General features: G+C 41.7%; 1 protein-coding gene across 2 annotated transcripts in view; it reads right to left on the bottom strand.

Moving 5' to 3' along the window:
• Positions 1 to 655: 655 nt before the first annotated feature.
• The window catches only part of brd4 (bromodomain containing 4), a 20,409-nt gene continuing 6,617 nt past the window's right edge, over positions 656 to 14,447 (bottom strand). The window contains exons 2-19 of one of the 2 annotated variants that reach the window (XM_005745339.2): positions 9,524 to 9,905; positions 8,435 to 8,572; positions 8,205 to 8,340; positions 7,487 to 7,827; positions 6,978 to 7,358; positions 6,762 to 6,890; positions 6,159 to 6,389; positions 5,851 to 6,074; positions 5,143 to 5,465; positions 4,889 to 4,984; positions 4,385 to 4,786; positions 3,361 to 4,137; positions 3,148 to 3,254; positions 2,899 to 3,049; positions 2,668 to 2,798; positions 2,344 to 2,549; positions 1,375 to 1,651; positions 656 to 1,260 (exon numbers count right to left, since the gene is read on the bottom strand). In XM_005745339.2, the coding sequence (XP_005745396.1) occupies positions 1,192 to 1,260; positions 1,375 to 1,651; positions 2,344 to 2,549; positions 2,668 to 2,798; positions 2,899 to 3,049; positions 3,148 to 3,254; positions 3,361 to 4,137; positions 4,385 to 4,786; positions 4,889 to 4,984; positions 5,143 to 5,465; positions 5,851 to 6,074; positions 6,159 to 6,389; positions 6,762 to 6,890; positions 6,978 to 7,358; positions 7,487 to 7,827; positions 8,205 to 8,340; positions 8,435 to 8,572; positions 9,524 to 9,905 (4,501 nt within the window). In that variant the 3' untranslated portion in view covers positions 656 to 1,191. The remainder of the gene's footprint in view (positions 1,261 to 1,374; positions 1,652 to 2,343; positions 2,550 to 2,667; positions 2,799 to 2,898; positions 3,050 to 3,147; positions 3,255 to 3,360; positions 4,138 to 4,384; positions 4,787 to 4,888; positions 4,985 to 5,142; positions 5,466 to 5,850; positions 6,075 to 6,158; positions 6,390 to 6,761; positions 6,891 to 6,977; positions 7,359 to 7,486; positions 7,828 to 8,204; positions 8,341 to 8,434; positions 8,573 to 9,523; positions 9,906 to 14,447) is intronic. The other variant, XM_005745340.2, reaches the window with a different exon arrangement.

The following is a 14,447-nucleotide window of genomic DNA, read 5'->3' as shown; positions in this document are numbered from 1 at the left end:
AAAAACTTCTCCAACAGTGTATCTAAAAGTGTAATACAAACGATGGTGCGACATTTGTAGTGAAAACTCAGAACTAAAGCTTAGAAACGACCGGACTCTCTCCCTCTTCTGCTACCGATTTCCTACTGTAGCTTTAAATTAAAAAATAAAAGGCAAGATGGAAAAAACTTGACTGACTCTGTCTTTGATAAATACTTGCTGAAACTATGATAATGCATATATTGAGGGTATTTTTTTTAAAGTTTTTTTTTTTTTTTCTTCAACTAGCTACCAAATGTTTTAGGACAAGTAATTTAGCATAAAAGATATCAGGGGTTGTTTGGCATAGAAGTAGCTGGCGGAGTGTGTTGGTGAGAAGATTCAAAGAGGAAGGAAAAAAGAAAGAAAAGAGATTCAAAATAAACAGTTATTGTAGTATAAGAAAATACTTCTTTACAGTAGATACTAGATAATGAAAAAAGGTCTGCACTGCTCCTCGCCTCGTCTGCAAATGTTTGTTTGTCCGTTTGTGCAGGCCACAGAAGATAATGGTCAGTTTAGGAAAAAGAGGTGTAAGGCAAACTGTACCTTCTCTGCTGAGAAATATACATGATTTACAGTATGGAAGTAGCGCACCCCCCCCCCCCCCCCCCCCCCCGGGAAAAAAAACCCCCAAAACAAAACAAAAATGTAATCTTTTCACTTACAAGAAACAAAACAGAACACATAAAGATCAGTCTTCTTCACCAACTCAGACATCTGCCAGTTCTCTCAGTGTCTCTGCAGTCTGTCTGAACGTTATCAGTGGGATGTCTTCACGCTTGTGGTTACCGTTGTACCCACAGACACACACGCGCACACTGTAAAAACCAAGTGTGAAAAAGGCAGCGCTGCCATCAGGGGTCCGCTTTTTTCCTGTTGCGCGATATCAGCCAGGTAATGCTAAATATCCAGGAAAACGACATCCAAAACTAAGCGACTCGTCCCCGTGTGATGTTTGTGTGTTCAGTCCACGTGGGCAAACCGAGCTGTGACCGCCCGTCCAGTGTTTGTACTCAGTCTCAACAGGGCCCGTCACATATACGTACAGTCCGTGTCCCTCTCTGCTGCATGATCTCCACATTCTTACTTTAGAGGAGGTTTACATCTTTTTTTCTTCCTTTCTTTCTTTTTTCTTTCTTTTTTGCAGTTTTGTTTCAGTTGCTCTTCTTCTCAAAACAGGTTCTCCTCAAAGATAGCCATTAAGTCACTTTGGAAATTCATGTCAATAGTCGCTGCCATCTGTAGAGAGAGAAGAGAACAGCCATTATTGTTTATGTTCAAACAGTTCACTACCTTTTGTTTTACATAGCCCCACAGATCCCAGAAGGGTTAAACCTAGAAAAATCATCTCACCGCTTCCCGCCTCCTTCTCTCTTGCTCTCGGAGGCGGGCCCTCTCTCTCTCTTGGTCTAACTGGTTCTGTGTGGTGAGCTGAGGCGGTGTGGGAGGTTGAGGAGGCTGCTGAATGGCGGGAGGCTGGGACTCCTGCTGCACCGACTGCTGCTGCTGCTGTTGCTGCTGCTGATGTTGTTGTTGTGACGGGGCTTGAATGTGTGGCTGCTCAAGACGTCTGCGAGGCTCATCGTGCATCCTTCTGCTTTGCTCCATGACCTCCTCTTCATCCCGACCTCTGGAAAGCAGAGCAACAGCCATCAGTCAAACGCTCAGCATGTTGCTGAAGGGGGTTCATGGCTACATAAGCGATGTCCTCACATATACATGTGGTGCCCTGCTGGACACTTAAAGCCCACAAAAACAGGATCATCACAAAGATTACTACAAAAATGTATTTATTTTTAAAAAGAGGGTGTTAGGACCCTTATTATTTACTGGACTATTCCTAATTCATGAGCAGTTCAACATCTACAATAGATGAAAAATTAAAAGCTCGTTCAGTGGCCTCTTGCATGAAAAACATCAGACAGAAGTGGAGGGTCGACAGGCTCACGATTAATGATATTCCATGATAACCTTGTCAGATCTGATCATTTTTAAATCAATTTCCTCTGCTACTGTGCCCTTTCAGTACACTTTAATCTCTGTGGCTGGTGCAGTCACAGAATATGACCACAAGAGGGCATACGATATCTTTAAATCCAGGAATTCACACTGTGTATTAAACATCAAGCAGCTCAAACAGATATTTGCAGTCATTCAAATTCATTGAATGACTGCACATTGCTATAGACACAGTTAACTATAATATACTTTATATTATTCTGTCATGACTTTTTCAAGCAGATATACAAAAATTACGGGACACAAATCTCCTCAATCACTGCTGCTTTTTGCCCCTTTTGTATTTGTTACTGACGATCTCACCGTAGTTTGTCTTGCTCTCTGCGTAGCCTGTCTTTTTCTGCCTGCTCAGCTTGGGCCTTCAGGGCCTTCTCCCTCTCCTCTTTCTCCCGAGCAGCACGACGGAATTGTTCAAAACTGTCACTCGAGGATTTCACTGCCGATAAGGGCGTAGACGTGGATTTTTGTGCCAAACTGGCCCACGAGCCCATATTCTTCAGTTTCACATCCTGAGGAACAGACACAGAGAGATCAAATCAAAAATTCTGGTAGGTGGAATCCTTTTGGGCTACAATCAGATGTATATAGAGGTATGAGTTACTTTTATAAACTGACTCTTGCACCCACCTGTACCTTTTTGGGGGCAGAAGGAGCCTTGGACTCCTGCTTGAACTTCTCCTTATCTTGCAAAGAGGTGGGTGGCCCACTGGGCTCAGCGGAGCGGATGACAGGTCGCGAGCCTTCCATGGACTTCACATCTGCTCAACACAAGAAGAATCAATATCCTGCACAGTTTCTTAATTCTTAATTTCATTTTGGGGGGAAAACATTAAGGAGAAGTAGTTAGGGAGCTCTTACTCTGTTGGCTGTGGCTTGGTTGACAAGGCTTGCTCTCAGGATGTTTATGATGATCTGGTCTCATTGCAGGATTAAATGGCTCCCCTCTCATCACTGGTGATGGAGGAAGTTTCTCCTCTTTTAACACAGCTTGGGTCCCAGGGGCCCTTTGCTGCATGGCAATCAAATTGAATCAAAGTCAGACCTTATTCGAGCCTCGAACTCTGCCTCAGTTAAAAACAGTTGCCAACCTGACAGAAATGTTCTCACCTTTTTAGGCTGCATGTTGTGAGGCGGAGACTGGTGCGACACAGGTGGATACTGGGGAAGTTGGGGAGAATTCATCATGAGAGGGGATGGGTTGTCTCTCATATGACCTGTAAACAGTAGAAAGGGAAATAAGATGTCTGCAAACATGATTCATTTGGGAAAAAAAAAATCCAGGTAACAAAATATATTTCTGTCCTATTTCATTCGACCAACCTGTGTTATAAGGGTCAGGCTTGGTCGGGCGAGGGGAGGGCTGCTCTTGCTGCTGCTGCTGGATAATCTGTTGTGTTTTATTGGTGGGCATGGACGCTTTGTGTTGTGTTCCCTGGGACTGAGGAGGGAGTATGGGACAATGTTGGTAGTTCACTTGCTGCTGTTGTGGTTGCTGTTGTTGCTGCTGAGTATGTTGCATGTGGCGGGCCTGGTGTAAGGGCATCTGTTGGGACAGCGTCTGATGTGACGGGGCTGACTGAGCCTGGGACTGAACAGGGTGCTGGGCAGGAGCCAAGGTAGTCTGAGACGAAAGCTGAGATTGTGTCTGAACAGACTGCAGGAGTGAAGTCTGTACTGGTTGTTGCTGCTGCTGACGAGCCTGCTGGGTCTGACGCGGTTGCTGAAACTGCGGTAGGAATAACTGGTTAATTGGCGTTGTAGACACTGGCTCTTCATCATCCTCCAGCAGCATCTGGGGTGGCTGAGAAGACAACAAGCCTTGGGGTGTGAGTGTTGGGGGGGATATAGGCCGCTGGTGCAGAGGCTGAGTAGAGTGAAGAATCTGTGAGGGGAGTTGGTGCTGTTGTGGCGGTGGTGGTGGTGCTGTTGGCTGGGGCTGGGGCTGAGGCAGAGGCTGAGGCTGGAGCTGCTGCAGAGGTGGCTGCTGCTGTTGCTGCGGCTGCTGAGGTGGCGCTGGTTGCTGAGGGGGTTTGGGATGAAGAGGGGCTGCCTTGTGACTGGGCCGAGAAGGCTGCTGAGGCATGGAACTGTGTAAGGCTAAGGGTAGAAGACGCAAAACTTTATTAGCGTGAATTTGTTGGCAAAAATACAATTTTTAGTATATGTGCTCTATTGGAACATAGGTTTAATAGGAAAAAAGTGAACTAGTGTCATTTTGTAACCTGCATTACAACTATAGGATTCCGTAGAGGAGAAATGCAGTTGTAGCTTCAAAAGCAATAGCAACCTAGGTAGTTATCAGGACTAGAGTCATCAAACAATTGGCCTCTGCATAAAACCTTACCTGGAGATGGGAGGACGGAATGCTGGTTGAGGAAAGGATGTGTCTCAGGGGACACTGGCCCAGCAGAATGAGTGTTGAGGTGAGAAGGTGCAGGTGACGAGGACGCGTTGCCTGTGTGGTGGGACATGTGCATGATGGGCTGACCAAAAGGTGGCAGGGAGTCAAAGCTCGACTCCAGTAACTGAGAAGACTCGAGAGGAGCAACAGAGGGCGCCATGAAGCCTGCAGGAGATGGCTGGTGGTGGTGATGGTGCTGCTGTTGCTTCATCTGACTGCTGGACTGAAGGCCTGCAGCTTGAGACTGATGTGTAGCCTGAGCGGGTAGAGTCTGAATATGAGAATGTGTCTTCCCCTTCCCCTCCTTTACAGCATGGTTCTTCTTTTTCGGCTGTTTTATCGTTCCTGGGAAAATAAACATGTACAAACGTAAAAATTTCATACTTTTCTATTTTTTGGGGGGGGGAAATTATGTAAATCTGAATGCTCATATCTGGAGTAACTCACCTGGCACCTCCACTTCACTGTCTGAGCTGGAGCCACTGCTGTCTGAAGAAGATCCGGTCTTTTTAGAGGTAGCCATGGGCTCCATAGTCTTATCAACTACAAAACAATACACATGTTCATACATTTCCTGATTTCATAGTGATAGTAAATGGCAGAATTCTGAATGTTTTCTGTCAAGACTAAGTTTTTTTTTTAAAATAGATTTGGAGTTGGTTCCGATGTTTGTTTTTACTATAATTCATACACTGGCTTACCTGAAACCCTTTTCTTCTTGCGGAGGCAGGAAGACACATATCTCTCTAGTTCACGCAGAGTGGAAGGCTTTAGCGTCTCAAAGTCAATCTCAATCTCATCAGGGTTTGAATTTTTGAGTGAGGGCTCTCTGGACTGGATAATGTGTACTACACGGCCAAGCTTGTCACCAGGAAGCTTGTTGATGTCCAGGCTTAGCTGCCTCTTCTCCTCATAGGTCATAGGTTTGCACTTTTCCCCTGTAACTGATGACAGAGTGGCTCCCAGGTCATCTTCCAGACTAGGAACAGGCTGCAAGCTGGCAGGTTTCATCGTCTCCTTTTTGCTACAGAGGCAAAACACAAAAATTTACCAATGCTGACTAAGCTCTAGTAAATCAGTCACCTTTTCGAAATGGTAAAAACAGAAAATACATACCTACAGCTAATCAGTTACAGCTGGAGACTAAAACTCTTAACATGAATAAAACTGTCCACTCAAAGTTACCTAATAAGCTGGATTACAACAATCAACAATTAAGACTCATAATTTATAAGAAGATAAACTATGTAATAAATGTCATAGGATAACCAAGCCTCTTGGCATTTATTGAAAACATAACAATAAGCTGTATATAAAATGAAGAAAGGGTAATTAACAGATTGTGAAATGTCAGGCTGACTGCTTTATAAAGGTTTTGTTCAAGCTTTAGGAGACCGCTTAATACTCACCTGGGTTTCTTCTTGGGAACAATCTCTTTGTTGTTATTGTTACTGGTCTTAATCTTCTTAGACGGCTGCGAAAGAGGTGTAGCATCCTGGATCTCATCGACAGGCATGCTTCCTTTCCTTTTATGCTTATCCTTTTTCTTCTCTTTCTTTTCCTTTTCTTTTCTCTTTGGTTTGCTGGCTTGTGGTTGGGAGAGGGCAGCCAGCTGCTCGTGGACAGCCTTCAACTGCATACAGAAATTAGATCAGTTGTCAACAAAAGTTTTCAGGGTGTGGACAACAACTCAACTGAATTTTCTTAGACAACCGACCTGTTCCTGTAACTCTGCCAACCTCTGGGCTCTTTCCTCTTCAGAGTCATCAGTGGAAGACTCAGACTCAGAGGATGAGTCACTGGAGCTGTCCGAAGATGAGGCGACGTGGGCCAGAGGAGGCTGAGGCTTAACAGGGGCAGGGTGATGAAGTGCAGGAGCTGGGGCAGAAACTAAAGGCTTGCTCTCTGGTTCATCTGGCATCTTGGCAAAGCGCATTTCAAAGACATCCTACAAATGAAAAGAAGCAAGCATACTATCAAAATTGGTGTTTTACACACACATACATTAGTTGGGCAGGATACTAACATATTAATGACTTCTGCTCCCTGTTCAACTGCAGCATGTGAGACTTGATGATTTATTGCAGTGTTATTTTTTATTTGCTTTTTTTTTTTTTTGCAGAGGAGCCCTGTATAAACTAGCAAATAAATCAAATAATTCCAAAACAAAAAATTAAATTCAGTAGAATGCAATCAGAGATCAGAACGGCAGCAAAACAGCCTCCCCTTATATTGGATACTTTAAGGCTAGTAAAACTCTACATAGATCAACTTTTTGCCTTGCATCTTTTTAAAAAATGTAACAATAGCATGTACGTACCTGTAGTTTGCGAGCCATGGCTACCACCTCATGGTCTGGAGGATTATATTTGTAGCAGTTGGAAAACATTAATCGCACATCAGCAGCAAACTCCTGGGGATCCCGGTATTGCCTGTTCTCCAGCTTGGCCTATTAAATACATCAAGGGTATTAATTACTTGCCATCAAAAAATGCCCCCTGTTTAGTTTCTCTGAAAATATGTGTTTTCTGCACACCTTAATGGTGCTGAGGTCCATTGGATGTTTGATGATATCATGATAATCATGTAGTCCCAGTGCATCCACATCAACTGGTTTGTAGAATGGCCAGGCATAAGCAGCATGTTTCTTGGACAGCATCTCTCTAACCAGACTGGCGCAATACCCCAGCTGGTCCTGTGGTTTGGGGCTATGACCTCCACTCGGTCCGCTTAGTCCCATCCCCAAGCCTATGTGATGCTGAGAGTCTGGAGCGTCCTTTTTAATCTTCATAGGCCGTGCACTCTCTCGCCTGGGTAGTGTCTTCCCAGACTTAGATTCTGCTGGCGATGACTCACTCAGCTGGTCATTTGCAGTAGGCGTTGTAGTGTCTGCTTTCCTTTTTTGGCTCTTTCTTGGCTGGATAGCAGTAAAACAAGAAAGGGAATTAAGCAGTTATTATATCTTATCTACATATGTCTGATCCAAGCATGGTCAAAGATGAGTCTTCATGCCCAAACATTCATCCATTTGTCAAGTACACTCACTTTGGTCATGGTCATGGAGGTCTGCAGCATGGGGGCAGTGCTCTGGATTGTTGCTGGGGGAAGAGAGGTCTGGGAAGGGGGAGGCACAGAAGTCATTACAGGAACTTGAGGTGGGCAGTCTGACTGACCCAGGGAGAATGGCGCTCCGAGCTGTGGTGCATGGCTGGATAACGCTGGGGGCACATGGCCTGCCAGGGCCTGCATCAAAGGCTGGGGAGGTAGTGAAGGCGGACCCTGCACTGGTCCTCGAGTTTGGAGCCCTGTTGGGAGGGCTGATAGGCCACGTGTTTGAGGAGTTGTTGACAAAGGATCCATAATGGCCCCGGGTTTCAAGTTTAGACCTGGATGTGAAAGAACAAAACGGTTGTTTTCTCATGAAAGTTTTAGATTAAAAACTCTTCTTGCATATAGAATCAGAAACAAATATCAGAGTTTTGCACACTCTCTCTGGTCTTTATAATAATGTAGACCAAAGAAATGCCTATCCATGTGCACACCGAAATGTGCAGCCACACTGAAGTCAAATAGGGGTAACATGATTACTCAGAGGAAAGAAAAATGTTGATTCATTGAGTGCCTTTTTAAAAGGTGCATTTTCTCAATCCTTTAATATAACTCAACTGAAATAAATAAATAAAGAACCCTAAATATACAATCTTAAAGAGGAAAAACTAGGAATACATGCTAACTGGTAGAAATTAATTTTAGAGACCCATACCTCCCTCTCTCCGGCCTCGGCCACGTCCCTTTCCTGTCATGACAACAATCTCAGTTTCTTCCTGTGGCATTTCTGAGACTTTCTGGAGGAAAACCTTCTCTAGAGCCTCAGCCATTAACACTATATCATCGCCAGGCTGCAAAGGGAGCAAAACAGTCTTAGTTCAAGTGGAACAACTTCAGAATTATTGCAACGTTATATTGATAAGGCTCTGTTGTACAACTATGTACCTTGTTGTATATGTAGCAATTGGTAAACATCGTGTTGAAGTCTTGGATACATTCTTGGGCATTCCAGTAGTAACTGTTCTCAAGCCTTTTCTTGATTGTTCCCATGTCCATAGGGGTTTTGATTATTGTGTAGTAGTCCTGAAATGTTACAAATAAGTTGGTCAGAAAAAACTCAAGTGGAAACTCTTCAATGCAATCTGGTTCTTTACTAAAGTGAACCCCTTAACACCTCCTGTATTATATTTGGCACTTTTATATCATCATTGTCAGCCCCATCACGAAAAACCAAAATAAATTGCACAAACAAAAAATTTTTATTTAACTAATTTTAAAAAATGTCAGAAGGTTCAATAAATGTTCAATTTCTGGCAAACATTTCATTATTGTGGCTTGAGAGATGACTGATAATTAATAATAATAATAATAATAATAATAATAATGGATTGGATTTTATATAGCGAGATGCATATCATTAAACATGATTACTCAGGGCTTGGAAAAAATGTGGATTCATTAAACTTAAAAAAAGAAATGGCTTTTCAATTGGATGATAAATGTAATTAGATTGAAAAACAAAATAAATAAATCAACATAAATGAGTCTGCCACAGTTTTCTGGGGACTAAATTTAGATCTTTATAGAGGTGCAAAAGGAGAGTGGTGTGCTGAAAGGCAAAGCAAAAGAATAGCGTACAACACAGTAACTGTTTAATGCCAGTTATCTTGCTCTGATTGTTTTGTGGAAGCCAAAATTGTAAATTAAATTTAAATTCCATTAACTACAGATTATAACAGCTGAGGATGATATAATGTGCGTGTATCTAATATGACTTCATACTGTGCAATGACAAATGCAACAATCTAAATGATAAAATAGAAATAGAAAAAAAGAGCCCTGCTATTCTCAATCTTGCATATACATGCAGAGAACAGCTCTAGTCAGTTTGTCTGCATTTATAAATCATAAAAAAGTACAAATAAGTAAATAGAGGACATTAGATTGTGTAGAAGCTGGGCTGATCTATGAGACATCTACTCGGTCCATGAAATCTTAGAGAAATCAAGCATTTTATGTTAAAACAAAGCTTACAGGCAGGTTGAGTTTCAATGCATCCACTGGTGCATGAAAAGGCCAGGCAAACTGGTGCTTCCACAGGGTTTTCACAACCACTTTCAGCAGGTACTGTAGCTGATTGGTCTGGCGCTTTGGCCTGTTGGGATTGATGTATTCTGGGGGTGGGGGGTTACACTGTTGCTGAACCTGCCCCTGGCTGCTGCTGCTGCCCGACATCTGCGCTGTGTCCAGGCCGTCACCCATTCTGATAAGGCAGGACCTGGGCTCGGGCCCTGGAGCTGAAGCAGGGGCAGGGGTAGAGGTAGTGGTGTTGGCAGGACACCAGTTTAATCTTGGCCCCGGCACAGACTCCACTGACAGAGCACTGCTGATCCCATTGCACTCCTCACTGGACTCTCTAAAAACAGAAAAGAAGAGTAATTAGCAAAACTATAAACAAAGTCTTTGCTAAACTAATGATTTTTGTTACACAGCCAATAACATTTTACATTTCAACGCAAAGTTTAGTTAGTGATGATTTCATTCAGAAAATCTGGCCTTGAACCAGAACACACTGTTGGCGGGGTGTAGTTTTTAAAGATCCTTCATAACTGAATATGTTAAATACTTTATCTACTTTGGTATAATAGGGAAGAATTAGTATTAACTGTAATTAAATGCTATGACAGACTTGGTAACATGGAAAAAAGCAAAAGTAGTAACTGGTGTTGCAGATGTACATTAAACTGAAGCTCTCCCTGGCTTCCAGTCTTTGTTATATAGATACTTTTGGCTAGTTTAAATGTACAAATGATTATAGAATTATAAAAGCCTTCAAAGTAAGACTACACAATCCTCATATTTAAATAGACTGTGAAACGCGCAGTTCAACCCTGAAATGCAGAAGGTTTGCCTTCAAAGTATTGCAACAATGTTTCAAAACGTCTAACTTTTACTTTAATTTCTGGTTCGTGTCACAATTTTTCAAGCAGTTAGCAAGTATTTACAGACAAAAATTAATAACAACAGCCAACTGTGGAAGTCTTCTGGCTACCAAAGCAATTATTCAGTTTTCTTTGCATTCTTTGCAACCCAGCAACAATTAGAAAACTCCAAGAAGCATTGCCAGCAATGCATGTTTTTCCTTAGCAAAGAGTGGTTGTATCGTGTCCAATATGGCAGACATTCTTAAGCCATCTTCTAATGTTGTCAGGATATATAAATCTCATATGAACTAACGTGGTTAAAAAGTAATAAACAAATGTTAGAAGTACCCTTCCTTTAACTTAATGGTATCATCTTAATAAGCTACACCATATGATTGTTACAAATGCATATACAGTTTAATATGGATTTGCACCCTTCCTTATCCCGTACCACCATCAGAATCAGAATACTTTATTGATCCCTGGGGGAAATTATTTAAAAATACAAGTCACCATCCACACATGGTGAGGGGACGGGTTGTGACTAGAGTTTTGTCCAATGTGAGAGTTACTGTGATATTATACTCTGATCTAGGGATACTGTTCACAGTAATACCGGAATAATGTTAGGCAATGATAAGAAAATGAAATATCGCGATAGAATATGGGTAAACGCGCATGTGCAGTGCCTTTGTTTTAATACGCGCATGGTGGAAAAAGCATGGCGGCAACGGAGAATGAGAAGGGCGAAAGCGGATTGTTGAATGAAACAGATGAACCAAAAATGGTGCAACTTCAGTGGTATGGAACTGGTTTGGCTTTCGTCCATCAGATACACACCAAAGCACATTTTTTGGTAGAGCATGCAAGCAGGCCGTTTTTATTACCAAATTGTTTTTATGTGGTACATGCTGCTCAAAAATCTGTCAAAAAATGTTTTAGTACGACTTTGCTAAGCTACGAAGCCGCACCGCTTGATGGATTGTTGGAGCATTATGGCTACCGTAGTCAGGAACCTCGCGGAGTGATACGTACTGTGCTTCAACATAATATTACCGTATTGTGTGTGGATAACCTCTTTTTAAATTTTGTGGATATCCTGAGCATAACCAGGTATAATATGTCGGTCAGTTTCCACTGGAAATGCCTTTTGGTTAAACTGTCAGCAAGAAATTTGCATTTGCACTGTTAAATTTGTACATAGCTTTAATGCACATAAAAAACAGCTGCTTGTTTAAGTGAAAATACATTGATGGGGGGTTTTTTGCACTAATAAAGTTGCGGAGTTGTAAAGTATTTTGTCTTGCGTCAATTATATCGTCAGTGATATCGTTATTGCAAATTTTCAAATGTATATCGTGATAAATATTTTTGGCCATATTGCCCTGCCCTACTCTGAACTACCCAGACACAGAAAATTGCACCTTTTTAACCTGGCACAGTTCTTGCCTTTTCTTTTGCTCTATTATTTTCTCACTTTTCTTTGTATCTATTTTTGAGGTAGATAAGTAAATTGTCCCTGACTATATGTAACCATGGCGGCAACAGACGTAATGTAAAATACACCTAGATCTGCAAATCATTGACTAATCTACTGGGGATTTTGTCAGCATAAGAATTGACCACATGATTTAATTTCCTTTATGGTTTCAAACTGTTAGTTCAGTGAGTATTATGACATAGTTCCACCAACTCACAAATTTTCCTCTCAACCGAAAGAAGAAACACTACTCAAATGAAAACCAAAAACGAACTGTCTGAATTTTACCATAACAGTTTCTCTATCTGTTAATAGAAATGTTATTTCCAAAAAGATATCACAATCAGATGCATTAACTCATGATTGATCATAGAAAGTGTATATTATGGCGTACTATATAAAATAAGAACCGTCTACTGATGTGAATTCAATAAAAATCATAAACTGTTTCAGTTTTGTTTTTGTGTGTGTGTTGTTGTTGTTGTTGTTGTTGTTGTTGTTGTTGTTGTTGTTGTTGTTGTTGTTGTTGTTGTTGTAGATCTTTTGTTCCCACTCTGTCTCAAGACCTGGGAGTGCTTTTGGATGTGAGTGGGCAGGGGTGGAGAGTAGAGGAGAATTAGCGTCATCTGGCAGCCGAGGGACTGTGTGTTCCACCGCACGCTCAGTCCTACATAATGTACTCTCTCCCAGGCAGTCAGGGACATTACATTCAAATTACACACAAAGGCTGTTAAGACAACAGTCCAACTAAAAACCAATCTAGACTAACAGAGTAAAAATACAACAGCAGCAGTATTCTGGGGGAAAAATACTGATCATCAGATTGTGTATTCAAGCTTTCCAGTCTGATACTCTGAAATCCGCCTTCAAAGATAAACACATGCACACACACAACTATATGGATCTGTGACTAATCTCATTCTTGGTGAGTCACTTTCTGAGAAGGAGGAAGCAGTTTGCACACCACATGATCACTGTGTTCCCCCCCCCCGAGGCACTAAAGCACAGTGGAGAATCTGAATAACTGCCAATATGTTGATTGACCACAACCAATAACACATAAAAAAGAAGCAGTACTGGTCCAGGTGATATGGTACATTTGTAGCTGGGGGCAAAAGTACCATACCCTGTGAATAAGACCAAATAAAAACAAATTTAAAATAAACAAAGCCACAGAACTTGTCTAGACTCAGCACACCGATGTGCAAATCAAGCCAAGCAGGGATTAATTTACTAAACACTAAAATACAATTTGTTTGTCAAATGATCAAAAATAACATGAAAGGTTGTGGTAGACAATACACGATAAAACATTATATCACAATATTCAAGGTCATCTCCAAAAATGACACCTGTGATGATGCAGATACAACTTGTGCACCGCACAACTTGCAGAACACATTTTTGTGTTCTGCTTTAGTGATTGTTGGACAAATCATCCTTTTTGTGCATGATTTCAGTCTATTGACTATCAGATGCCATTCCTGACTAATGATGGAAACCAGAACGAAAATCAAACTTATTGTCATGGATATTTTGTACACCAAAAGCACATGCAAGCTTTTTTTCTGCACTTTCTACACTGTGCTCAGAGAAAATAATGTTGCAATGATGCTGAAAACCTTTGGAGACCTCTCTCGCCTCTCTTCCCCCAAGAAAATTATATGTAAAAGTTTGCAGTTATTACAGCATTATAAATACTGGCATAGTTGTAAAGACTATTATGTTGCTTTTTTCAGAATCAGTATTATCTTCAGCTACAGTACACTTTTATGTTTGCATCAGCCTTCATACAATCTCAATCAAAAGTTTAAGACCACTTGAAAAATTGCAAAAAAATAAATAAAAATCATACTTGATGCAAGAGTTTCCATGAGATGAGTGGGAATATTTCTCTAAGTGGTGAAGATGGCCGCACAAAAGGCATCTACTGTCTGGAACTGTTGTTCATTTTTGTAAACTTCCCCTGTCATCCATACCCGAAGGTTCTCAATTAGATTTAGATCAGGGGAACATGCAGAGTGGTCCAAAAGACTGATTTTATTCTCCTTGAAAAAGTCCCTTGTCCTGCAGGCACTGTGTACTGTAGCACTGTTAAAAAAAACCCAGGTGTTATCATACAGACGAGGGCCCTCAGTCATGAGAGATGCTCTCTACAACATTTAGAAATAACCAGCAGCTGTTTGACGGCCCTGCACCACCTGAAGTGCCGTTGTTCCACTGAAGGAAAAAGCACCCCAGACCATGGCGCCCCCTGAAATGTAGGGCGTAGAAAACATCTCAGGTGGAATCTGCTTTTCATGCCAGTAACGTTAGAAATCATCAGGACCATTCAAACGGTCAGTTCTGTGGCGTTCAAGAAGACACGGCCTTTGAAGATATTTTTTGTTTTTGAAGCCCTTCAGTTTCAGGTGCCGTCTGATGGTTATGGGGCTGCAGTCTTTACGGACAGCCAATTAGATCCTCTGGCTCAGTGCTGGCAAAATTTTGGGGGGTCTTCCACTTGACGTTTTTGTTCCATAACCCTTAGGGTCATTTAAGAAATTCCAGTAGA

This window comes from Pundamilia nyererei, unplaced genomic scaffold (assembly GCF_000239375.1).
Source record: "Pundamilia nyererei isolate P.nyererei 1_Seehausen unplaced genomic scaffold, PunNye1.0 scaffold00158, whole genome shotgun sequence".
Taxonomy (NCBI): Eukaryota; Metazoa; Chordata; class Actinopteri; order Cichliformes; family Cichlidae; genus Pundamilia; species Pundamilia nyererei.
The sequence above is the reverse complement of the archived record's forward strand: the minus strand, read 5'-3'. Positions and strand labels throughout refer to the sequence as shown.